Source organism: Cucurbita pepo, chromosome 13, assembly GCF_057944985.1.
Source record: "Cucurbita pepo subsp. pepo isolate OVF chromosome 13, ASM5794498v1, whole genome shotgun sequence".
Lineage (NCBI taxonomy): Eukaryota > Viridiplantae > Streptophyta > Magnoliopsida > Cucurbitales > Cucurbitaceae > Cucurbita > Cucurbita pepo.
Genome location: NC_141810.1, coordinates 15,425,407 through 15,452,311, shown reverse-complemented (window position 1 = coordinate 15,452,311; position 26,905 = coordinate 15,425,407). Strand labels below are relative to the sequence as shown.

The window sequence follows — 26,905 nt, the reverse complement described above, 5'->3', positions numbered from 1 at the left end:
AAGGTCTTCTAGAAGAAAAACCATGTACCAATAAGGAAACAAAATATTATAACTGATAAATATACACCTAATACATAAAAATACAAAAATATAATAGAAATTCAACATTTTATTTAAATATGATTTTAGAGGGCAAATAAATTAGAGGTTAACTTACAGTTGCTAAATTACCCTCTAAAAAATGTGAAGTACAAAATAAAGTACCTTCAGAACCATATCGATGGTCGCCAAAATGTCTCCAATGAGTTCCCCAACAAAGAACAGAAGGAAAGCTTTTTCTTCGTTACTTGTGTATTTCTGGGTCATGCCTTTTAGTACTTGCAACCCAATTGCCTGAACCTGAGGAAAAGAAGCTTCCATCACCCAATTTTCTTCCATTGTAATTTTGTCAACTGTTGCAGAAATTCACTTTGTATAATATTTACCTGCGAATTTGAATCATGAAGCACGTTTCTGATGCATTCAGTTCCATATTTGAAAACAGAAAAACATACTCTCTCAATCTCTTTATCCTCTTCAAGACACGCAGCAAGATAAACCGGCTTTCCCAGTGAAATAATTTGCTCTAGAGAAAAAGCAAGCTTTACTTGCAGTAGTCTCTGGAGCTTGGAGCTTTTGTTCTTAACCAAATGAATGCCCTCAACACAATTGTTGCACAAATCCACAACCAAACTCATACAGGTTCCAAGAAGCATTTTAGAATGAAGACTCTCCTCGCCGAGCTTGATTCTATCTGCAATATGAATATTTTTAAATTTTAAGCAACCACTTCATAAAAAATTCTCCCATTCAAATTAAGAGCCTTAAGCTAAAAACAAAGTTTAATCCTAAAAACGTTTTTAACAAGAAGACATTAGGCGCGAGACGAAAAGAGGTAGATAATTGTCAATTCAATCAGGTATTCGCTGAAAATACCCCCGAGTGCATGCAAACGATAAGAATGTAATATAATATAAGAAAAGAAAATAATACCTAAAGGAAGTCCTAAATGAGAAAAATCTTTCATTTCTCTTGATGAAAGCTCATTTTCTTATCAAAACACAGATAAGAATATATATACCTAAAGGAAGCCTGTCCCTTCAAAGTAAGAGAGAAAATCACCACTAAGTCAGAGAGTTATTGAACCTATCTTTATTTTTCAACAAGCAGGGTAAAAACCTAGGTAAAGACCAGAGAGTTTTCCACTCTTCCAACGTCAACTATCTCTCTGATACTCATATTCATCATATATTAATAGCGAGTTTGGGACATGTTGAAAAAATATTTTTAAATGAAAACACATTGGGAAGGAAAATTAAGGGATTTTATCTGTTTTTATTATTTCTCAAACCATTGAAAATTTTCAATAGTGCTTTCGATTGATTAAACTTAAAAGAACATTTTACTGCTCTTTAAAATTTAGCTAAACACTATCAGTTCTTAACAAGCACTTTTAGTCAACCCCAAGAACTTTAAAAGACATGCCAAAGACACTCTGACTTTCATGCCTTTCTCACATACATCACATCGTTAAGTTAAAAGAGTGAACCCGCCCAATCTAACAATCTAAGCCCCTCCTCCCTTAACACTTTTTCACTAATAAATGCATTGCACGTACAACTGGTGGCTTATATGAGATTCTATAATATTTGTCCAATTTAAAGTTTTACTAAGAGAATTGTAGTATGGGACGTTTCTACAACAAACAAAATTAATTTCTAACGATAATTACAAAATTACAACATAAAGGGAAAAGGACGCAACTCATTTGTAACTGATTTGGATATAAAAGTTCTTTGACAACCTTTACAATGAGTTATAACTTCCAAAAGCTTACCTTGGATAAGTTTCTCTAATATACGGCCAAAGGACCTAATAAAGTCATTTACTTTAGATAAGCAGAATTCAGTCGACGTGTTCCTGAAGTATTTCAGTCCAATGGAGTAAAAGGCCAGCAGCAAAGATAGTATTTGTTTCTGCATGCCAAAAAAAAAAAAAAAAAAAAGCTATTCAAACAAAATAACTGATATAATGTAAATATCCTAAAGAATCTGATATCCCAATTCAATATATTCCTAAAATAAATTATCTTTCCGAATATATAAATTGAATAGAAACTTCATCAGAGAAATGTAATATTCAATGAATAGAGTAGACATAAATCATCGGCTTACCCACCTTAAATTCAAAACGCTCCATGAGTACCTTTACGGTAAGAAATAATGATGATATCAAATCCTCCCAATGTGGATGATCTAGCTGTCTAGAATTCATAATGGACAACAAGAGGATGAAACATATCATCAGTTCGGCAGCACACAAATTCTATTTAAATTTTAATAAGCATTATATTGTACTATTTCATATCACCTCTGATACATTCGAAAAAGGAAAGCCAGACATAATTCCAATGCCAGGTAAGCAAAGTCTTCCTTTTGAAGAAAACTTTCAGGGCAGTTCTGAACAATCTGATTGAAGAAAGCCACAAAAGAATTGGCATGAATTGTACACATATTCTGAAGAGACAAGATGCATGCGTTTTTGGCTTAAGAAGTATCAACCTTGAAATTGGCATTACTAACCCTAATTCACTCAGCACTTTCATGAGAAAGAAAAGTCAAGAACATCTAAACAACGTTTACAATTCATAAATGTGATCTATAAATTATGGACTCAAATTGTTCTTTAACAGTATTTCAAAAAATAATTTGATAGATCTGCAAGAAAAATTGACCAGGGAAATGGAAATAGTGAGCACAATGCACATACAGACAACAACAGCTCAGGCTGGACAGGCATTCATTTGTTAAAACTAGGAAAAAAACCCAAAAAAATTTCATTCAAATGATTTTGAACTTTTGGTACCTAAAAGTTCTTAACATTAAATTTAAAGTTATAAAATCAATTGGTTTTATTTTGGGCACAATTTTTTTTTTTTTTTTTTTTTTGTTAAAAGATTATAATGTAGGTTGTTTTACCAAATCTTTTAGCTTCTTAGAATGTCAGTCAACCACAATTTTCATAATATTTGAAGTTGGTGTTATCAAATTCATATATCATCCATTAAATATCTTAAAAAATTGAAAATTTGTTTTTGAGTCAGATATGCCCTAAAACAATTTCCTACCAAGTATTAGTGCATAGTCTTAATTTTCACCATCAGTCCGTGTTGCTAAGGCGTACAGTTCTTATAAGAATCAATATATTTCCATATTCAAAATTGGCATACTTGGAAAAGCATAATGATCTTTACCTGGGACAGTACAGACACTGCAAGAGAATTCCAAGAGATATCCAAGAACGTGTAATATGAGAAAACCTACATGAGACAATCAGTATAAATTAATAAAACATTAATTCATAATCATAAAAGAATCGTAGTAAGAGAATGAAAATCTACATGTCGTAAATCAACAGCACAGGACAAGAAAATCAATGCATAATCATAATGATCGATACTAATTATAGAAGCAGCATCATCTAGCAAGCACCCCGAGATGAAATCCTTGTTCATCATTGTTCAAATAAAATAAAGAACTGCAATTCAAATTTTCACAGCCGAGAGCACAATAAATGCTACTCCATGCCCAATAATCAAAGCATCTAAAAAGAATAAGAGAATCAGTATAGCTAACATTCACAACACAGCAGAGACAAACAGATGCCTTAAATGTTATCAGCTTAGAATTCGGAGAATTTGCAAGTACAAAATTGGCGTTTCTGACTCAGAAGAGCAATGATCAGACATTCATAATCCTAATCGGCATGAAACATAGTGGTGATTTAAAGCATGCCAAACCTGATCACCACTTCCTAAGGGCATGGAGTTATTCCATGATTCCAAATATTCTCATGAACAAGAAAATTATAATGTACATCTATGAAGTAGATGGGACATAAGAAAATTGATATTCAGTAGACTAAAATTTAGTATCAAATGAAACCGTAGCTAGACATTCACAAACAAGCCTCACAAATTAAAAGATATTTCTATCTTGAAAAATTTTGGATCATTATTCTTTTAGGATAAAAGGAACCAGTATAGAATGCACCTGAAGAAGCTCTATGCAGATATCGACTGTAAGAAATCCAGCCGTACAGAATTTTACTGTTGATAAAGACTGGAGAACGGGCAGTACAATTTCATAGAGTTTTAGTTCTATAGAATTAGTAGTTTCCTCTGGAGAGTCTTCAACAACACTTGCTGCAGTAGAAGGTGATGTTATTTTCTGTTCCCCAAGAGGATGACGTCCACGAAACAGAGAAAAAAGAGCAAAGCTCCATAAAAATCGATATTCTTTAGATTCCAGTTCAACCATGCTATATCCAGATAAAAAGTTGTTTTCTAATGCATTATTAAGAGATGAATTTGCAATCTCATCAAGGTTCACTGGAATTGCGTCCAGTGCAATTGCCTGCAAAATAACTGGCCAAGATTCCTCTAATGAAATCTGTAACTTCGATATAACCAGAGGTGATTGAATTCCATCGAGAAATGGATTCCACTGCAAGAAATTTGTGCAAAAGGTGAGATGGGAGAAAAGAAACAAAAATTAATATCAGCAAATGGTAAACTAATTTATATTATACTGCTCACTTTTTTCTTGGGATGCATGAATAAGCCGGTATGGGCGTAATCCATTAGAACCCCGATCCAGTGCTTTCCCAAAATATTGGAACTCTTTGAAAACCATGGTAACAGGGCTAGATACTCGTTTGAAACTTCACTCTGGTGTCTCCTCAAAAGTGCATATGTGTAACATTTGAGAGAGGCATGTGCAGCCAGAAGTCTAACCTTAATCTATATTTCATAGTTCAAATTCTTAGTAAGAAATATTATAGGTTAAAAAATAGTTTTGGTCCTATACTTCAACTACCGTAACAATTTAGTCCCCAAACTTTATATAAAATTATACTTGTTGTCCGTTCAAAATTGTAATCACTTACTCTCTAAACTTATATGTAAAAATTTAATCCTAGTGTGAAAAATCTCATCAAAATAAGATGTATTTTTTAATATGTAACAATTTAGTCAATTCAGTTTATAAGCACATATAGTCTCTAATTAATTTACTGATCTAGTATGCAAAAATATCATTCAATTTTAACAACATTTTTCATGATAAGAACTAAATAAAAGAAATGTTTATTTTGGTTTGAATATAGTATATGAAGAACTCAATCACTACAAACTAAAGTTTAGGGACTAAAAGCATAACTTTATTGAAACTATAGAGACCAAAAGTATTATTTCCAATATTAAATAAGAAAGAAGTTGCAGCAAAGTTCAGGGGGAAAGAAAGCAAAAGAACAATTGAATATACCTTGCATGAGACCCATTCAGCAAAAGAAGGATAATAAAGTTCCTTGAAGTCATTCAATAGCCGTGATATCAATGAAAAAATGCGCTTAACAGCAATTTGATCACCATCAATTATTCCACTCGTTAGGATCTACACATGTATGAAAGCCCGTTAGCTTGACAGAAAGTAAATTTCAAAGAAAATGAAGATGTAAATGTTCTAACCTTAGTGGCCAGCAGCAGTCCGGCCTCCAAAAGAATAGGGCCAGAAGATGTATCTAAGGCAGAGCGAACTGCAGATACTAATTGGGCCTATAATTCAAATGGGAAACAGAACTTCAGATGATCAATGAATAACAAACCACATCAAGAAATATCATTCATTAATGGGCTATGACATTGATAGACAGCATCAAATGCTAATGCTGAAATAGTCCAAATACAAGTGTGCGTGCACGCACGTGTATGGAGAGAAAAATAAAAACCAAAACAGAAAGAGAAGCACCTGATATTGCTCCAATAGAAGGTGATCCGGAAGCTCGGGATCAGCTATGTGTTCAAACTGTATTGACAAAACACAAGATATACAACACTCTCAAAACAAGAACTCACAAGGAATTAATATACTTATTGACCCAAGAAATACATGTGTGCGCATATGCATGTGGCTTCATTTCATTTCGAAGAGAAAAAATAAAAAAAAAACTTATAGGGGACTAAATATTCTTTTTTAGGACCAAGGCTAGTAGAAAACCCTAATAGGTTTCCACAAACAAATAATAAAACATAAATCAGGGGGGAAAATCCAAATGATCAGTTTAGCACCTGATAAGCAAGTGATACAAAAAGAAAAGAGAGATAAATAGAGTACATTTGACACGCAAAGTTGTAAGCGTACCTTATCAATAATCAAACTTAGGAGTCCAACACCAATTGGCTTCATACTTTCAAATTGAATTGTGCTAATCTATAACCAAGAAATTTGACTATGAGATCTACTTAAGACATAAATTCTAATTAACATAACCATATATATGTAACCTCATATGTAGCACCTGATAAGCAAGTGAAATAAGCTCTTGCACATGAAGGACTAGCCAATCACCAGAGCTAGGTCCATTAGGCAATTGATTCATTGCTAAATAAAGATCAAAATGAGCTGCATTCTTTCCAACTGCGCCAGGTAGATGACTGAGACACCTGTAAAACAACAGCATTTTGGTTTTAATTTGATAAAAAGAAAATTAACAATTTGTAGTAACCAATAATTACAGTTTTATCATGGATCACTGACTGAAGAAATGCCCAGTGGCAAGTGATGTAATTATTCACCTTTTTTTTAAAAGAACCTGAGATGTATTAATCACAAAAGGCACAACCTAGGGGCAGAGGGGCGAGGAGCCTCCCTCCCAAACTAAACCTATAATGACACAGACTCCAAAATTTGGAGGATCTGAGCTAGGCTATAATACCCAAAAAAAGAAGAAGAAGAAGAAGAAGAAGAAGAAGAAGAAGAAGAAGAAGAAGAGAGAGAGAGAGAGGGAAAAGAAAAAAGAAAAAAGAAAAAAAATCCTGTCTAAGATTCCAGATCAAGGGCGTAACTTGTACAAGGTAAAAAAAATCACAAAAAAGTAATGGATTTATCTTAAAAAATCCTTCTGATTCGTTATTTCCAGAGCCCCCACACAAGCAAGTGATGTAATTATTCTCAGTGAAAAGAAATTCAAATTTCTAACAGAATTGATGAAGCATCTCTAGTTGTATAGGTGAAAAAGCATATACACATACATCAAAACAAATAAATTCTCCTTTCACTTCTTTTTTATTCTGAAGATATCCATTCTCCTTGCGTAAAGTCACTAATTCCCCAAGTGTGTCATATTTTCAACAAGATCCAAGTTTGATTAAGCTTCTCTCCATTCTTATGACTATAAGGCAACAAAAGTAACGAGTGACATTTGAAAAAGTGAAAGGCTAAGAATGTGTGCTCCATTCATACCAACTTATTTTTCAATGCATTCCTTGTTTTACAAATCATTTTAATCTTTAAATTGTAAGTGGAGATTTCATCTTATTATGAAAAGATAAGTGGAGCAAGAAGTTTACATTGGATCACATTTTTGGCCTTTATAAGTTATTTTATAGAAAAATAAAGAATACTATCATCAAAGGAGTCGGAAGTTTGAAAAAGATTTGAACATGTTCTAAGGGAACCAAGTGCATCAATATTTTCTTTTTTAACCAGAAACGACACCTTTCATTGATATAATGAAAAGAGATTAATGCTCAAAAGATATAAATTCCACAAGGGAGTAAAATCAAAACAGTAAATAAAGAGAATTACAATGAAAAGTTGAAGGCATTCTGATTGAAGGAGAAATCAACAAAAGACTAAGAAAAAGAACATGAAAAATCCCTGAGATGAGCCAAAGCAAAGCAATTTATCGAAGGGAGAAGCCTGATATGGAAAATCCTTTGATTTCTTTTGAACCAGAATGAAAAGATTTAACAATTTTCAATGATTGATAAAAAGATATAATAAGATCAATGAAATAAACTCCCACTGGGAGAGAAAAGAAAAACACCCAGCCAAAAAAAAAAAAAAAAAAAACAGCGCAAAACAGGCTCTCCAAGAACAAAAGGACACGGCAAACAAAGATCCCCAAACAATGAAAGAAGAAAACTCCACAAGGATAGCCACAGCCACAAGGAGCAAGGCACCATAGCCAACACGAAGGAACCTCCGAGGAAAAGCCACCAAACTGACAACCCAAGAACCAAAAGCAGAAAGACCACAAATGAGGCTATCAAAAGGAAACTGCAGCCAGTAAAAACGAAGTAGAAACAAAGAAATCAAGAAGTTTCCAGTAGAACCCCTCAGAAAATGAAAACTATTTTTTAGGCTTAACATCATAAAAAGAAGTCCTGGATTCTGTACCATATTGAAATAGATCTTCCTTTTAGTGGAAGGAGAACGAAAGCAGAACAACAAACTTGGCTCAGGAGACCTGAAAAAGGCATTGGCTCCTCAACAAGAGCTTAGGAAGTAAGGATCAATTGAAGGTGGAGGGGCCTCCAGACCATATGGCTCAAAGAACAAAGACCATCTTTGGGAAAGACTGAAAGAAAACTTTACAAAATCAAGGGATTATTTGATTCAAGAACAGTACGAAGGTTCCCAGTTATGCTGGATGTCTGTCTGGTTATGCATGCAGCTTCTCTGTAGGCATCTCCATTATTTCAGAATTAACTAATCAGTGATCGAAAATGAAAATTATTTCAAAGAAATATTAATTAACTCTGCCATTCAAAAATTCTGCAACAAAAAACTGACACTTCTACAAACAAATACATCAAAAAATTAGCAAACATCCCACCGGCCATTGAAACTTTTTTTTTTTTTTCTCTGAAAGAGGGTGGAGGGACAAGTATGTCTTCCAAGAATATCTCTAATACAAAAATAGTGGATTGCTGAAACTAAAAACTCTACGGAATACACAAAATTAAACAGTGAAGGAAAAATGACCTTGATCCTTCCGGTGTCACTTTTAAGGAACATACCACTAGGCAATAAGACATAAACAAAAATTTCTCTTTTGAAAGGATCATACGAATAAAATATCAATATGGTTGACTACGCTGCATGCATCAAAAAATTGTAACTGAAGATGGGAGAAAAAGTAAAGACACATACTCGGCAGCAAAAACTCTGGTTCGATATCTAAGGTGTTTATCCCTTTGAGTAATAGTATTGGAAGCCTCTAAAGTATGTCCTGGTATTGGAACTCTCTTGTGGCTAGAAACCATATTCTCATCATCATCTCCAACGTCCGACTTTATGTCACCATCTAGAGCATTTGAAGAATCTTTTTCTGAGTTGGAATTATACTCAATATTTATTCTTGTTGATGTAGCGAGCACCTGATCAATTCAGCAGTTAAATCAAGTGAATCATATATAGTGAATTGTTGAAAAATTACATTGATTTAAGTTGACTTCAAATGCCAAGGAGCATAGTTTATTTATCATGACCAAGATCCAAAAGCATGCCAAATTGACCTTAACTTGAAGAAACAGTGTAATCTTTTATCTCATTACTGTGAAAAGATTAACAGTACAACGGAACGAGGGGAACCGATTATTTGAACAATGGCCCTCACACGAGGAAGTAAATAAGTCAATTACTTCAATGTTTACGAATTGAAAATGATGAAAAAAATAACATCACGTGAATTTGAGCAAGTAAAAGAACTTACAATATTTCGACATATTGCTATCCAGTGAGAAGGGCACGAAGGGCATGATGCATACAGTAAGCGCATGATTGTGGTCCGCACCATATTTGCAATGCTGCAAAAGTCACAAAACAATGGTAAGGAATCAAAGATGCCCGTAACATTTGATATCTATTTTTCCAAATTCATATTTTATATGAAAATATTTTATATAGTTATCTATATTAATGATGTTATTTTTGCAGGGATTTTTGATGTGGGAAGATTAATAACAGATAAGATTTTGTGGCACTTGATTTTTCTTTTGCTTCTTACATCTCTGAGGATAGAGCCTGTTAATGTTGTTTCCATTGGAGATTTATGGGCATTAATGACCCTCTCATCAAGTTATTGGCATCTATTCTTATCATGTATTTTGTAGTTCAATGATAGTTTTCTCTACCAGTCTGAAAATAGCTCCTTTTAAAGATAATGGATCTCTCTCCTCAAGGCGTTGGTTCAAATTTCAAAAGTTTCTTGGAAGAAGCCTTTTTTGTTTCTATCAAGGTAGTTTCTTGGAGAACTCAGCATTCAGAAATCCTTTTCCAACAAATACTTCTACAGCTCTGTTGCAGTATATATGAGATGAAAGAAATAATGCGAATTTCAGGGATTTTTATGGGTTTTTTTTTTTAATGATTTTATTCAGCTTACAGCCTCATATTGGAGGGCCTTATACAAAGATTTTTGCTAATGCACAACTTCTATAATCAACTTAGATTGAAGGTGTTTTGTTGGATCCCTCCCCCTCCATAGCAAGGGAACACCTTGTCTGCATGACTTTTCGGTGCTCCTTATGCCTGTTTGGAAGTCCCCGTTTCTTTTTCAGAACAAAAGAAATCATACATCTAAATCATTTTTCACCAAGATGTAAGATGTCCAACCATTTCAAGGATTGTGTTCCATAAGAAAATAATTTCACCAAGATGTAAGATGTCCAACTATATCAAGGATTGTGTTTCCATAAGAAAATAAAAGGTTTAAATATTATTTTGGTCCCTATATTTTTGGCTTAGTTCATTTTGGTCCTTGTACATTCAATATGTCCATTTTGGTCTCTTGCTTTCAACCAAGTACTTTCAAAATATTTGTTTGCCCCCACAATTTTAAAAAGTTACATTTCATTCTCTAACTTCCTCAAAATGTAACCATAAATTTGTATTAAATGACTTCTATTGTGAATAAATTTGTGTTTGAATTTGTAAATAGGGACCAAAATGGTAACATTTTAAAAAAATTCAAAGACCAAGACAAATAGTTTAAACGTATTGAAATCAAAATGAACAAATATTAAGAGTATTGAAACCAAAATGAAACAAAGCCAAAAGTACAGAATCCAAAACAGTATTTGAACCAAAATAAAATAAGGAGGAAATTTAAATAATAAAAGAAAAACTAAATCAACAATCGCATAAAAAACATATAACAAAACAGCTAACTACTAGAGAACAAATTGCACAGAGAAGCAGAGTTTCTTTTCAGTTTGATGTTCTTTTAATAGATTTAAGTCATTTTTTCTGCACATGCCTTGTACATGTAACCTGCCTGTTCAAACAGCAGAAGCAGATGTATCATAGCTAAACTTCAGAGGGAAAACAAGAAATCCTACTTAGAACAAAACCATAAAAAATTGGCCCTCAAAGTTTAGTCAACATGAAGAAATTCATTCATGGCTTACTCTGAATCAGTTTCTTCATCCAACATATGAAATAAGCTCTCCTCTATTTGCTCCTCGATGATTGGAACCTAAGAACAACATTTCATGAAGGATTCAAACCAGCCATAAAAATGGGGCAAAGAAAAGAAAAATAGGTAAAGTAATTAGGAAAAGAAAACATACTGGATCCTTTTCAATAAGATGCCGTAGAGTAGCTATAGCAAGATGTCGCAATGTTGGCTGCATTCTCAAAAGAAAAATAGTGCGAATGAGAGAGAGAGAAGACTAGGGAGTAGGGAGTAGGAATCCTAGACAAGAAATTCGGAAGTTCATTTCATAATCCAGAGGGTCAAAACCTGTTTAGAGACTAATGTTGGGAGAAGAACTTGCAAGTGGGTGCGCACAGAAACGGCTTGTGGAGCAAACAAAGCAAGTTGTTGTGTAAATCGGACACTCCTGCAGCAATAGCATGTGACAGACTATCATTGACAACAAAAAGACAAACGTGAAAAAGAAAACAACTATTTGATTTTGGCCAAAGTTAATTGAACTTAAGCATTTTGAATTTCAGAAAGAGGACGATGGTCAGATATGTTCATGCTCAGATGTTCTCCACGCGAGAGTAGCAAATATTAGGTACTAGTGGATTATACCAAATAGGCGAAGAATTGACATAGCTATAGAACTAAAAGGCCAGTAATTTGAGCAACATATTGATCACGCATCAAACTTTCTTCTCCAAGGATGTGTGTGTGTATGTGTGTATTGGGGGGGGTGGGAATGGGAAAATCAACTTACTCAAGCATGATTGATGCTTCTTGCCAGGAGCTTATCTCTGCAACAACAGACTGAAAGTAACACCCATTATAGAGAAAAGTTTATTCGTCCAGATAGAAAGCTTATAAATAAATAAATGTCATTCTGTGGAAAAATATGAAAAATAGATTCTGACGTTGCATCCATAGTCAAGTAATTTTTAAAATTTTCTGGCACGTTGCATCCACCCACTATAGACAAATAATTTTACGCATTAGTCTCGTTTTATTATATTAATGAAAATTTCTTGTCCCAAAAATAAAATTTATAGCGATATTTGGTCTTAATTAGATTATTTGTCTCTCTTTGGGCTCTGTTTCTAGGCTCCTTTGTAATAATTCGCAAGGTCTTATTTCTCTTTACTAGAACTCTTTCTTGTAGTTTGGTTCTTTTATGTGGGTTTCTCTTTTTGTATGCTCGTCGTGTATTCTTTTATTTTTTTTCTTATCGAAAAGTAGGAACTTCAATGACATCTACTTCCATAATTTTGTTTTAGAGGTGGTTTGTTCCTTTTTTTATCCTCAGCTAAGCTATGTCCAACAACTACTTTGAGCTGCCTTTGAGTATGATTTTCAAAGACAAGAATGAAGGACAAGAAACTGCACAGAGGAGAGCTGAGTCCAGCTTTGTTTTGCATGCTGCCTTTTCTTTTTATGCTATATGAATGTATCTTGATCCTCTTCGGTGAGGGATTAACTTTTCTCCCTTCTTTTCTTAGTTTGAGCCTTACGCCAATAAATATTCCAGCTTCCAATTAAATAACATGTATCAACCTAAGCTTGGTCAAGAAAGTTGAAAGACAAGTAATACCTTGCAACGTGAAAAGAAAATGCTTCCTGGGGCCAGTTCAGGACCAAGAACAGCAACAACAGCATTTATTAAGCGACCGACTCCTTGCTGAAGGTCAATTAATCCATTCTCCTCTGATAGAAGGATATCCAGTGCAAGGCTAAGAGTCGCCTAAAACAGATAAAAATAAATTTTGTCAGGAAGAAAGTAACAAAAAGTCATTCAGATAATTAAGCATAATGCAGGGAAAAAGAAAATGGAAACAATTGCAAGCTGTATCAATAAAATTAATAGTTCAATGTCCAAGAATTATAGCACTAAATGAGAGGATTCTCCACCGAGAATTCAATATCAGAATTTAGTATTTCTTTGGATAAACAATATCACAAATCTAGTATCGTATAATCAACCTGAGGATGAGAAGGATCTAACAACAAAAAATAATATTGTCAATTAGTTAGTTACTGAAATTGCTCATAATTCCCAACTGGTTCCATAACTATGGTAGCCATTACGCTAGAGTGATCAAGGTGGTTATAGAAAACGACCAAACAATTTGACTACCTATTTAACTTTCCAGCTGCTGTTTTTAACGGCCAGTGAGCCACAAAATCTGCAGCATTCTGTAAATATACAGCTAAAGTTTTTCCACATGAGAATCCAGCTTTCATCAATTTTCATCCAACTTCCATTATCATTTTAGTTTTATCCTACTCACTGGGAAACAAGAAACCATTCACTCTGATTTCTGAACTTTATTTTTCAAATTATTTCAATTGGTACCCATCTACACCAAACAGAAGGGCCCTCAAAGAAATAAGAACAGAAGAATAGAAGAAATGGCCTCAGAAAATAAAGCCAAAAACATTTCAAGTAATATAAATGTATACATGTAATAAAAAAGCTTCAAAAAGACCACCTACTCATCCCTAACCAAACAATGAAAGGATGACGAAAAAATTCCAGCAAGGGAATTCCCCCCACCCAAAAAAATTTCAAAATGAAAATTCAGAAGAACGTAATTCATACAAAAACCTAACTAGGGGCTAAAAACAAGATAGAAGTCTATAGATTCCTCCTCCACAAGATGTGATCGAAGTCCACCAGAACCTGTTTATTACACATGGATTCAAAGATGTGTAAATCCTCAAAGCTCTCTCCCATCAACATACGAAAAAAAAAACAATAATATCTCTTGTGGGACTACTTATATAAACCATTTTAAACAAGACAACAAAATTAGCTCCTTCATAAACCACGAGTAGTGAACTCTTTGCAGCAGTGGGCAAGCTATTGACAATTTGATGTATTCCAAGAAGACTTCCAACAGTATAAAACTATATTTAAAACAAGAACTGGGTTCAAACTAATACAGGCGATCAACATTGGTTCTGGAAAGTCTCGTAGGAGTCCTTGAAAATTAATCTCCACAGGTAAACTAAATTGTGAAATTATGATTGCTTGTCTATTGGCTGGCTTGATCCTATTAGATTTTAGACGGATATTTGGTTTGGAAACATTTTGTTTAAGTACTTCTCATGATGCTTCTATTTCATCTCTTTTCTAAGAGTCCAATGATTAATCTTCAACATCTTAGGTTTGTAGAAATTTAAATACCAGATAGTAAGCGAATTCTCTATTCTGCAAGAAAGAATCTATCCCACCACAATTTTCATAACTTTGTTAGTCTCTATAATTGTGCTTTTAATTGGCAAGTGATAGTGCAAGTATGGATGGGGGTATGGATTACACACCCCCAAATTCACATTATGTCTGCAGACTGCAGTTTTCAGTTTTGGGAGGTAAAGATGGTATGAATGGTGATTACCACTAATTTCAATGTTCAGTCGCTTATGACTTATGAGATGAGCTATTTTCCATTTTCAGAATCAATTAGGTCAAACAGTTTGGGCAAATCCAACAAAGAAGGTTCCCTTTAGTTTTTCTATTTTTCCAATCATTTGGTATATTTGGAAACAAACTAATTCAAGTAACTTTCAGAACCGTCTGGAGGACGACGATCTTGTGTGGCTTAAAATTTTATTTCCCATGTCTTTTGTGTTCATCTTTGATACAGTTTTTCTTTATCAGGATGTTCCTCGTTTTCCTAATCTTCACGCTAGGATCTCAAGTTCAAATACTTGGATCTTTTTATTGGAAAAGACTTACTGCTCTTTTCCCTTTCTAATGTAAGCAAAACTTTCGTAAAGGCAAGTTAAAAAATATAGACAGTGAATTTGAGACAACAACCAATGAAAAAAAAAAAGTAAAAAATAGAGCCCAACAAAAATTCAAAAATTACGAGGGATCTAACAAAGAGGGGAAACGGCAGTACAAAGATAAAATGTAACAGAGATCAGGTTAGAAACGAAGATTCAAGTTTTAAGAATGCTCAAACCATAAGTCGAACACCTGAACTTGGGATACATAGGACAAGCCAGCAGCTTCAATAGTCAAAAGAAGTCCATGCAAAGCCCATGTCTGCAAACTGGTAACTGAACTCCGAGCTAGCATAGATATTGAATTCACCGTTGCTGTAACTAATGTTGACAGAGCCATCCCTCCTGCACTGAAAGTAAAGGAAAACGCATAGGTGAGGAATTTTTAGACATAGAAGTACATAAGCACTTGCAGACCACATGAGACCATAAGAGAACGTTGATAAAATAATTTTGAACAGGGAAAAAGATGATCAACTTCTTTAAGTCTTATCTGTAGAAACTTGATCAAGTCGGATCATTCCTCACAAAAGCCAAAGCAAGAGAACACTATCGTATCTACCTGATGGTGTGTGTTGCGTATTAACCTTGGAAAATAACTTAGATAACTTGCTTATTCATTTCCCTTGGTAACTCAGTAAGTCTGGTGTATTTTTTTTATAAGAAACATGCGGTAGACCAAGAAAGGTACTGACAAAATGGCTTCCGTTTCAAGAAGATTAAAGAAAGAGGATAATTACAATTGACGACTAGTCACATCAAGGATGTAATATGGGGGGATGTGACTAGTCGTTAATTCTTCCTATGTATGCTAGCTTATATATAGGCAAGCAAGTTGAGTGGAATGATACGAGAGAGTATCAAAGACCTGGCCAAGACTTGGCCACCCAGGCCATCATGCAGTTGGCCAAGGAGGGAAAACCCGCCAGTTTTGAGTCGAGGATAACCTACTTCTTACCAAAGGAAATCGATTGTATGTTCCCTATACAGGGAACCTTGGGAGATTTCTACTGAAGGAATGCCACGACACTCTGTGCAAGTCACATAGGTGACAGAGAACCTACGCCCTTCTTAAAAGGGGTACTATTGGGCAAACCTTCGAGACGATGTGACGCAATTCACAAAGACAAGTCTTATCAGCCAACAACACTAGAAATTAGAACATTAAATAAAAGGGGTACTTCCTATTCATTTTTTTAATAAGAAACAACTTAATCTCCCTGTTCATTATGTTTCAAAAATTTGTTCCTATCAAAAACTAGAAATTAGAACAATAAATAAATCAAATAGATGGAACACAATCAGTATGCTCAAATTGAAACTGTTGATTTAATACAGTATACAATTCTCAAAGCCAATAAAGGCTAAAAAGAATAATTTTGGGGGAGTTCAGAGGATCTTTTAACTACCAACCTTCTATGTATGCAGCCGAGTGCCAAAGCAATTGATCCGGCATAAGCAGAGTCTGCCATTCCAGTTAGGTCACCAAGTAGCGACCTGATCTGTTTATATAACATGTAAGACTGATAAAGAGCAGATCTAATGAAAATAGATGACCAGGGTAAATTCGAAAAATAAAAGAATGCCACCTTTGTGGCATAATCCTTAATACATAGAGAAGTTCGTGTGTGAATTGAAAAGGAGTATACCATTCTTGCAGTGAAAATGTCATTCCCAAGACGGGCCAATAACCCAAGACCTTCGGCAGCAGCTCTACGTTGTGATGCACAAATGTCTCCAGCAGCTATAATACTCTGTTCAAATCAAAATCTTTAAGAAAGAGACAAAGTAAAAGAATCCTAAAACATCGAAGGAATACAACATAAACAAACAAAAAAAGTTTACCTGAAAAATACCCTGGGCAGAACTTAAAATCTCAAGGCTTACAGATGGCACACGCAAAGACAGAAGCGCCTAACAAAATTTATTGGTTCATTTGTAAATCTCAACGTCTCAAAAAGCTACACCAACAAATATGAGAACATAATCATTACCTTGAAACCTGCAAGCAGCCCCACACATATGTTAGTGACACTAGCAGAATACCATGGCTGTTTCTTTCCGGTTTTCAGACACTGCTCCATGACTCCAAGTAGGGACAGCATTCCACTGCTGTCCTGGTTTTAGTTATACAATCATGTTAATTACATAAGGAAACGCCATAATTTGGAACATATTTAAAAATCCAAATTGAGTCATGACAATTCAAACCTGACAAGCAAAGATAACCCCAAAGCACAGAAGCATCTGGTTCACCAATATTTTGTTTATTGTCTCTGGCTTCATGTTCAAAATAAATTTTCAGAGAGGAAAAACGAAGGCCCGAAATGCAGAATAATGAAGGGGAAATCAAGAAACAAAATCTAAAGAAGAAGAAACCCCACAGAAATTTTCCAACATCCATGATAGAAGTATCTGATAACTGAAATTTCCCAGTCTCAGCAGTGATCAAGATTGATCTAAAATCTGCTTCAATAAATGTCATTTTGACTTTCATCAAGTAAAATAAGGAGCACCTTTTTAAGCCTTTCCGCTAATACCTTGACTGTAATTTTGTAAAAAGATGAGACAAGGTTTATTGGCTGAAAGTCTCTAACCCGATTGGCATTCATGTTCTTGGGAAATAATCAAATGTAGGATTCATTCGTTCTTCTATTGAATTAGCATCACAAAGAAGCTATAAACAGGAGTTCATCATTTAAAATACAAAGCAAGATACTGCTTAGCAGTGAGACTTCTCCATTGTGGCAATAGAAAAAAGAATATTACAATCATGAATAGAAACTTGAAATTGAAGCTGAAAAGGTGGGGGAAAGTTGTAAATAAGGATTCCAATATTGAGGATAAATTCCTTTACAAATTGTAAAGGTATCGTAGAGAAAAAATGACCTAGACTAAAATAAAATAGAAACAAGCGGAAGGAAAATAATTATGATCCTTTCAGGGTTATTTGTATGATTTGAGTTGCTTTTATACCATCTATGCTTTCAGATTTTTATTTTATTACACTTTTAGAGTTGATAAACTTTGAACATTTGAATCTTGTTTCTTAAAAAAATTGAGGTGGAAAAAGATGAGTACCTGAGCAAAATTTGAAATTTCATCTTCCCATATCGTCGGCACAAGCCCATCTTTTCCCCCTTGAAAAGCACGAAGCTCATCCTCGAACGAATCCCTACGTCAACAATAAAAGGGAGAACTCTCTTTTAAGGACAGCCCTTAAACTAATTCCTAGCTTTTATCTTTCTTTTTCCTTTTTTTTGTCCTTTTGAAGGCAGAACTAGAAGGGAAAATCATTCAAAAAGGCAAGTCCACCACTGTATGAAATAATTCAACCTAATCAAACTTGTAAGAAAATATAGAGGGAACCTAAAACTCAAAAACTCCAAGTTACATGGTTCGGAGAAAAACAGATTATCAGAATCAGCAGAAATTAATCTATATCACCTTCCAGGAATCCATGGACCCAACCATGCATCTCGTCTGTCAAGTAGTAACCTCAAGCACGAGCTTTCTTCACATCCAGATGCATCCCTTTCAATTTAACCGGACAAGCAGGAGCAAACTGTCACATCAATAATACTGAAGGAAAAATTTAAACTAAAGAGGAAATGATAACACCACCATCAACTGAAGGTGCTAGTTACCTAAAAGGAGTTGTGCATAGCTGAATAATCTGAGAGTGGTCATTTTTATACACCATGGGATCAGGAAGAGACTGGTAAGCAATTAACGTCCTTATGATCAAGATGTTTAACGCAGGTCTCGAACTGGCTAGATCCTTGATCGCTAATAATGAAATATGGGATAGAACTCTGCTTTCCATTCAATTGCAAGAATATTTAGATAAAAAGCTAAAACACGCCTGTGCATGAAATTGAAGAAAATATATGGGAATCCATATTAAAATAATTTAAATTAACTAAAACTAAAGAAACCAACCTGCTCAAGTAAACAATCACTGGTTGAAGAAAAACCCCAGCACTTTGGACATTTGGAGAAATGAAGCATCTAATAAATGCTGTAAGCGCATCAATGGCAGTAGACCAAACACTGCAAAAAAAATTAAGAAAACTATGTAAGTAGATATAACTAGATTATTCTTTCAACAAACTACCCATAAATAATAAATTATTCAAATGTCTTATTCTAAATAAAGTACACTAGTATGAGGAGTATCACTGTATCACTTAAGAATGTAAAAGGAAAATGGTATCTTCCTTTTCCTCAATCAATGAATAGCTTTTTCCATGTAAAAAAATTAAAATTAAAATAATGGGAAATGATCGTGGCTAAATGTTCTGGTACAGTTGAAAGCAAAGGAATAGTAATATTTTAGTGAACAGTTTTTTTTTTTTTTTTTTTTTTTTGAGCAAGAGAAGAAATTTTTCCTAGAGACTAATGCTCATAAGATATAAACTCCAAAAAGAGTGGAAAAGAAGAGAATACAAAGAAGGATCAAATCACATCATAAGACAAAGTGAAACAAAAATTTGGAAGAAAATTTAACACTAAAATTATTTGTTTTCTCGTAAAAGGAATTTCTGAATGTTTCCCTATTTTTCATAAATGGTTATCATTCTGTCTTCTTTTAATAGATCCACTTGTCCTCAATACTTACTTTGCAAAACAAAAAGTATTTAAAAAGTTTACAGCTTGCCCCTACTAATCTGAAAGCCCCTTTTAGTTTTATTGAATTGATTTTCAAGAAGCAGCCTCTATATATCATCGTAGTATGTAATCATTGAGATGCACTGATAAGTTGACTCCCAACATTAAATGCCTCTCCGTCAAAAGGACAGGAAAACCCAGACACCAAGCAATAGTTTGGTATGGTTATGTCAAGCGTGAGTTTTTTATGTGTCAGAGTTGCTTGTGCAAGGGACTTATGCTGAGAGGGTGGGCCAATGTATGAGGTGACCTTTGGTAATACAGTCGGTATTAAGGCAGAAGCCAGTGAGAGGGAGGGAAGCCGGTTGCTTAATTTACAATCGAGAGCCTCTTTTAAAAGCCATGAATTTGTAATTTTTTCCTTAATCAATGAAATTGGCACATTACTTTTACAAGGTCTAACATGTTTCTTATCTAGTTCCTATTGTAAATGATTCTAACTGGGGTACTTCTTTGTAAACAGTTAGTGGGGAAGAATACTTTAATATTTGAGTTTCACAAAAATATCAATCAAAAGTGTCCTTTTTACATCACCTTTAAGGCTAGAGCCTTCTAAATATCAGTAAGTTATGCTCAAACTTCTTAATGTTAAAACTTCCACGTCTCCAGCTCGTCAAGTATTAAGGATTGCAGATTTCTTTTGTTTTTCTTGGATTCTTTTTTTTTTTTTTTTTTTTTTTTTGTAAGCATCCAAACGTATACTACATAGATCTGAAATTACAGATCCAATATTGTGGGGAAGAAAAAGAAAAGAAATTCTAACATCAGGCATTAAATCTAGAAATTCTCTTCGGAAGGTAACATTTGATTTGTTCAACTTTCCTTTTTAACAATTGCGATATCATCGCACTTTCAACCTTAGCTAACAATAATCAGGATTCTCCCACATAAAATACATTCAGTGACTCCTATGTTAAGATAAAAAAATATATATATATGAAAGCTTAATTGCAAGTGCAACTATCGCAACCCAGATGCCCATGACCTTATAAAAACAATGCAAGGAATTTAGGTATAACGGACACAAGGAAACCATTAACTACCAACTTCATTATTGTATCAATATATTTACTCTGCCATGGACATGTAATATAACAAACTTAGAAACCAACATCAGGAAATACTTTAGTGATGTGTGTGCAATGTGAAATATCAACTGGCTTAAAAATTATCATCAAAACATAATGAAATGATGGATTTGTAATTTAAAATGTCTTTAGGCAAACAATACACGGTTTCCATTGTAATAGGAAAATACACACAACATGAGAAGACATCATCCTAAAGCAGATATAAAAAATCCTGGCGAACAAATAATAGAGATGTCACAACTGATCAGTAATATTCATCATCACAATTCAAGAAACGTTGGTCCTTTCCAAACAAAATTTCCAAATTGGCTTACCATATCTTTGAAGTCAAATCTTCAGTTTGCTTGATTTCATGTTCCATGTTTCCAGTAAAAAACGCAGCCCACAAGGAAAGAATATCAAAAACCTGGTCTTCAAGTTCCTTTATGCACCAAAAAACGCAACTTACACGTTTGTAGCAGAAATTAGTAAAAAACAAAACCTGGCAGTCACTGTCTACCTCCTTAGGCATACAAGCTAATAATGATGATAAAAGTAACCATCCAGCTTCGTTCTCGACAGTGGAAGCACCAGGATTGCGGGAGGGATCTGTCAGCATTTTCTTTGATACTTCAAGCACTGATCTAGGAAATCTGGTCATGAGAAAAGGAATTGAGAATGATATTACCTCGTTTGTGTAAGAAGTGCCAAACAAAACGCTATTAAGGTTAACAGAAATTTCAAAAGCTCAAATTTGAAGAAATGTTGACAGAAACGTCAAGAGATATGCTAGGACAACAACTCCATATATAAAGAAATGTTTTGTGCTCAAGCAAGAAATTTTGTACAAACTGAGACCGCTTATAACACCAGAAATTGATCGAGAGAGATGCATTTTCACTCATATACAAACATGTGGCAAACAACTGAGTCTCAAGGTAGAACAAGCGAGTATTGAACTCTATAATAGGCAGAAAAGGCAGGATGTCTGCATTTTCTTTTTCCTTTCTTTTATTTGTTTATTTTTATTCCTTTTTTATTTATTTATTTTTTTTTTTTTTTGGATAAGAAATGAGAAGTCAAAATTTGATTAAGAGTTAAAGAAACATCTACAACCGACTTTGAATGAATGCAAAAGGAAAGTTACCTGGATGGATAACCGAGAGGTAGTTTGGGAGATACAGACACTAAAGCTGCCAATACAGCAGCTTGACCATGCAAGGAATCGAGCTCCAATTGCAAATTGTAATTCTGTAGTTAGACGTAAAACCAATCAACAATCAAAACCATAACTAGTAAAGCACATGCTTAGTACTTTTCAACAATGAATCCGTTGAGAATTATAATGTGTTTCAGGAATATATCGGTTAGCAAATGTCAGAGAATGTTGTAAAAGAGAAACATCATTAAAAGGTACACCGCATCATTTAACCCCCCAAAAAATGCAACATTAAGAGAACAATTCAAGTAGGAGAAAACATTCTACTATAAAAATGAGAACCAACATTAGAAATCAATGAATGTTCTTTAAATGCTTTGTCATCAGTGTCACAATCGCACTTCACGGGCCTAAAAACAATTGTACGACACTTGCTCTCACTCCCAAGCAAGTCAACCAATTCGCTCTCAGAGTTCCAGTACCATAATGGGTCTATTTTGCAACCTCCAACTACATTTCAGGAAAAATAGTTTTAGAAAATGTGGTTGGAGAAAAGGTTTTGGAAACTGATGCAGCATGGTCTAGACTTGCTTACACTTTGGTCCTCTGGCTCTTGCTCTCGGCCACTAATTCAATGAGGACGGAATAACCATAGTCATCGGTTAATTCTTGGTATAATCTTTCCAGTTTTTTAGTATTTTTAATACTTAGTTTTTGCTAAATATCCATAAATAGAGCTGCACTTTGATTATAATAAAGAATAAAAATTGGTTTCTTAGAGAAGTCTCTCATTTAGTCCTTTAGGCTACACCAATTTGGAAACCGAACAACTGTTTGTGCCAACGTTGGTAGCTGCCGATATAGGAAAAAGAAACTCTCTTTGATGCAGATCGCAAAAGGGAGCTTCCTGACTGTGCTCGTTGCTCAACAGTCCAGATTTATTTGCAAGAGAGCAACTTCGAGAGCAATCTCTTTTCAAGAAACAATAAGAAATTTGAAGAATTTGTCAAAACTTTGCTAGAATGGGCAATTACAACTTAAGAAAGATGGCCAAGAAAAGATACAACGAAGTAGAGGCAAGAAAATTGCAAACACTCCCAAAAACAGCACTGGAATTCTAATTCGTGCAGATGAGAGGATGAATTTCCACAAATAACCTTCACCCATACTCGATTTGAAACAGAATAACGGACCGACATTATCAAGAAAGAGCTCAAAAGCCGATTCAGAGGTTAGCGTGAGTAAAATAACATGCCAAGGAAATACATAGAATGGAAGTATGAGGGCTAGAGGCTATCAGGGGCAAAGACAAGCATGATTATGCCAATCAGCACCCAATCAAAATTAGCAACTTCCAAAGACTAAAGATGCATAATATATTTTTCCTCATAAATTGTTATGAATCAATTAAATATAAGATTAAGTTAGGTAGCAAATAGGTCATTGATCGAATTCAAACAGCTTCCTTGCCTCCCAATACACTACACAGCAAGTTTTGAATAAAGGCACACAGAAAATCGAGAGGGAAAAACGGAGAGTAAATCTATAAATTACGGATGCAAAGAAACCAGAAAATTATTACAATTGAAGTTGTGGTGAGTGAAGAATTGAATAGTTAGCAGTACCAATTAGGAAGTAGTATAAATGGAGGTAGTAGCACCTTTTCATACGAAACATTCTCTCTTAGAGCTGTTAGCATGGTCACTCCATAAGAAAATAACCCACCAACACAGTTAGGATCAACCTCTGTCAATGTGCGCAATGATAGAGCAGCTTCTATGCGTACCTGAACCAAATGTGTACTTAAGAACCAAAAGTATGCAATTTTTTCAAAACCATAAATGAAACTTTTCATTGAATAAAGACTTGTTAAATCACTAACGAATCCAAAAGTTTAAGCTTATAGATTACGGTAAATTTAATAATATCAATACTTCAGCACTCTCCCTCACTTGTGGACTTGAATATTTTTCAAAAGGCCAATAAATGAAACTCAATATTAATGGAGAAGGAAATGACATTATATTATTTCAAAAATAGGACCTCCTGCTCTAATACAATACTAGATAGACATGAGTCTCATCTCAAAACCAATTGACAACGAGTGGAGCATATATCTAATATAGATTATGAAGTCTCTTCATTTTTTCAATGTAGAATTCTCGAAAAGACAAATGCTCAAGGGACACAAGCTCTCAAAAGGAGTGAACTAGAGAACGAAACCAAAAGTGTGCAATTAATATACTACTACCTTGTTTACTAATTTTCTTTGATTAGAAAATAGAATAGAGAGCATAACTGAAGTGGGAATATGAAAAATAAATAAATAAACCATAAAAACAAGGATTTTTGCATTTAGGGTTTTATTTTTTTAATTAATAAAGAAGAAAAATAATAATTATTATTTTCTAAAAGTAATGAAAAAAAAAACTACAGCCGAAAGCTTTGGGCCTTAGAGCTTCAAAGAAGGCGCGCATTCCTTTGTGCGCCTCGCCTTGAGACCCATGCCAGCTGCCTAGGCGCGCGTTTAGGAGTGCCTTTTAAAACATTGTTATTATTGATGGTGATGTAGTAGAATTAATGGTAAACATACTGTTTTTAACAGGAAAACAGTATAATGCTATGATAAAAACATACTGTTTTTCATTAAATAAATGAAAAGAGACTAATGCTCTGAGATATTAATTTTGGGTTTCCTTAGCTAATCCATTTTAGTATCTTTTGTGTTTTTATTGATTAGTTTTCTTTTTCAGAGGGCATAAAAACAAATCGCAGCCATCAAAGAGAAAATTGCATTGGGGTAATATTCTGAATTTCTCATATCTTTCATTGGCTCAATTGTTTCATGAAGTTGAAGTGCAAGACTTGAGCGGGCAAACATGTTCATTAGGAGTTTTTTTCAAATCATTGAAAGAAGCATCATTGGAATAACGAGACCGACTTCACCCACTTTGATCAAAGGCCATTTCGATTCAGGTCATTGGATTTTTTCCTCCTATATTCCTTTTCTTCTTAAAACTCAAGGTCGGTTTTTTTGGGAGGGATTAAGTATGATGCAGTAGGATTAGTAGTAAATTCATATTAATATTGGGTAATTCTTTGGTTAATCCCGTTTAGTATCTTTTGTATTTTTAATACTTAGTTTTCTTATTAATTCTCTATAAAAGAATCTCTCTCATGTATTCATGAATATTTTGATTCATAATAAAGATTGTGCTTGATTCCTGGAGAGAGTTCTCCTTTTGTTACTTAGGCTACACCAGATAGGAGCCATCTTCCACCCAAAGCAAGTTGTTCCATCTATTATATCACCTAATAGAACAACGTCATAGATTGCTTCTATTGTTGGTTGCTCAACCCGGTGAACTTTGCAGTCGTAATCTAAGGGTAAAGCTATCTTGCATGGTGGGCAGAAATTCAAAGAATCAGCTCAATAAGGTGTAATCAGAGGTAAAAAATTCTGTCAAATGATGCAAACCATCGTAGCTTACTGAGCAGGAGTTATCTAAACTAATCCAATATCATACAAGTTTTAGGGAAATCGTGAAGGGAGAGAAAAATAGGTGGAGCATGAAGGTTGAATCCTTCCATGATCACTAAGAAAATAAATAAGTTAAAACGGGTAAGCATAAAAACAGAATGTTCAGACTGGAACTTCAAACAATATTTAGAACTTACAAGTTGTGAGGAATGAGAAACCGCAGCAACAACTGAGCTGTCAAGTACTTCCTTAAACTCAGATGGGACCTGCATATAAATAATCTAGCACTGTATGACCAACTTCTATTTCTTTTCTTTTTTCTTTTTTTATTTTTATTTTAGTGAAGTCTGACCAACTTCTCGTTGGGCACAAGTAAAAACCTTATTCGTACTGCACAAAAGCCATGGATAAGTGCATGCTACAAGCAGAAATGTAATCTAATTGTTGATTAAGAGATCAAACTACATGGAAGAAAGACTGCCCTAATTAGTTAACACTGGTAAACCTGTGATGAGGCTCAAACCCCTGTTCTCTTTATAAGAAATGATTTCATAAATAATATGAAATTGAAAAGGGGAGAAGAGAGCAAAGCCCTACAAAGAAGAACAACAAAAATCTTCTCCTCTAACTAGCACAAATAGCATATGAATAAAGTCGTTGGAATGATTATAAAATTTACACCGGTTATCAGTAAGCAACGATTTCATAAAAGTTATAGCAACTTTTCTTACATAGAAAAAGTAATCCTTCAAAAATACAGTCGTGCCTTACCTCTCCCAAAGTTTTCAGAGTATAAGACAAAGTACGCAAACAAGCAATCTTCATTGAAGGGCTAGCATCTTCAGATTGCAGCTGTCAAATTTCCAGAAAACTGACCCATTATAAATATAATAAGAAGCACACACACCAATAGACTACTTGATTTAGACGAGAACATTAATCTACTCTGTATTGATAGCACCATAACCACTATTCAAATAAATTTTGTCAACCTGCTTTCCAAGAAAAACCAAGAAGCTCCTTTGGGTGGGTTCTGTCATTTGATCAGTAATGCCAACCCTAAGAATATAGAGCACACAAGCCTACAGCAAACAGAAAAATAAAAGAAGTCAGTCAATCAACTCAGAGGGCTAGTGCCTAACTCTAATACAGCAGCAAAAGTAGTACTATATACCTATTCTATGTGGTTCTCTATTTAAACTTTTTTTTTTAAAACAACTATCAAGATCACAAGGTACGATATTAAGGTTTCATATGTATTCATTAGCTGTTATTTATTTTATATAGGATTTTTTTTTTTTTTTTTTTTTTTTTTTTTGTTAACTGTTCTCTTAAATTCTTATCTCATTCAAATTCAAAAAAAAATTAAATCCTTGGGGAGTGAGCTGGTACATTATAGGAAAAGGTTAGATTTCATGCTTATCTATCAAATGTTACATTGAACAATTAATTGAGACGAGTGAAGTTCAATTTTCTTCAGTGTTCCTA

At 34.2% G+C, this 26,905-nt stretch overlaps 1 protein-coding gene across 3 annotated transcripts in view; it reads right to left on the bottom strand.

Moving 5' to 3' along the window:
• SWEETIE (HEAT repeat-containing protein) overlaps positions 1-26,905 on the bottom strand; it is a 37,300-nt gene that overhangs the window by 2,399 nt on the left and 7,996 nt on the right. For all 3 annotated transcript variants that reach the window (XM_023695220.2, XM_023695221.2, XM_087117163.1), the window contains 37 exons: positions 26,410-26,499; positions 26,189-26,269; positions 25,615-25,683; positions 23,597-23,722; positions 21,925-22,028; positions 21,298-21,430; positions 21,113-21,219; positions 18,979-19,089; positions 18,684-18,851; positions 18,484-18,570; positions 18,118-18,211; positions 17,248-17,316; positions 17,031-17,153; positions 16,882-16,950; positions 16,686-16,790; positions 16,450-16,538; positions 15,230-15,386; positions 12,839-12,988; positions 12,011-12,060; positions 11,569-11,668; positions 11,396-11,452; positions 11,234-11,301; positions 9,538-9,631; positions 8,976-9,202; positions 6,337-6,481; positions 6,180-6,248; positions 5,787-5,843; positions 5,507-5,593; positions 5,304-5,432; positions 4,577-4,780; positions 4,032-4,484; positions 3,233-3,298; positions 2,350-2,447; positions 2,158-2,242; positions 1,817-1,955; positions 426-733; positions 205-339 (listed from right to left, as the gene is read on the bottom strand). In XM_023695220.2, the coding sequence (XP_023550988.2) occupies positions 205-339; positions 426-733; positions 1,817-1,955; positions 2,158-2,242; positions 2,350-2,447; positions 3,233-3,298; positions 4,032-4,484; positions 4,577-4,780; positions 5,304-5,432; positions 5,507-5,593; positions 5,787-5,843; positions 6,180-6,248; positions 6,337-6,481; positions 8,976-9,202; positions 9,538-9,631; positions 11,234-11,301; positions 11,396-11,452; positions 11,569-11,668; positions 12,011-12,060; positions 12,839-12,988; positions 15,230-15,386; positions 16,450-16,538; positions 16,686-16,790; positions 16,882-16,950; positions 17,031-17,153; positions 17,248-17,316; positions 18,118-18,211; positions 18,484-18,570; positions 18,684-18,851; positions 18,979-19,089; positions 21,113-21,219; positions 21,298-21,430; positions 21,925-22,028; positions 23,597-23,722; positions 25,615-25,683; positions 26,189-26,269; positions 26,410-26,499 (4,503 nt within the window). The remainder of the gene's footprint in view (positions 1-204; positions 340-425; positions 734-1,816; positions 1,956-2,157; positions 2,243-2,349; positions 2,448-3,232; positions 3,299-4,031; positions 4,485-4,576; positions 4,781-5,303; positions 5,433-5,506; positions 5,594-5,786; positions 5,844-6,179; positions 6,249-6,336; positions 6,482-8,975; positions 9,203-9,537; positions 9,632-11,233; positions 11,302-11,395; positions 11,453-11,568; positions 11,669-12,010; positions 12,061-12,838; positions 12,989-15,229; positions 15,387-16,449; positions 16,539-16,685; positions 16,791-16,881; positions 16,951-17,030; positions 17,154-17,247; positions 17,317-18,117; positions 18,212-18,483; positions 18,571-18,683; positions 18,852-18,978; positions 19,090-21,112; positions 21,220-21,297; positions 21,431-21,924; positions 22,029-23,596; positions 23,723-25,614; positions 25,684-26,188; positions 26,270-26,409; positions 26,500-26,905) is intronic.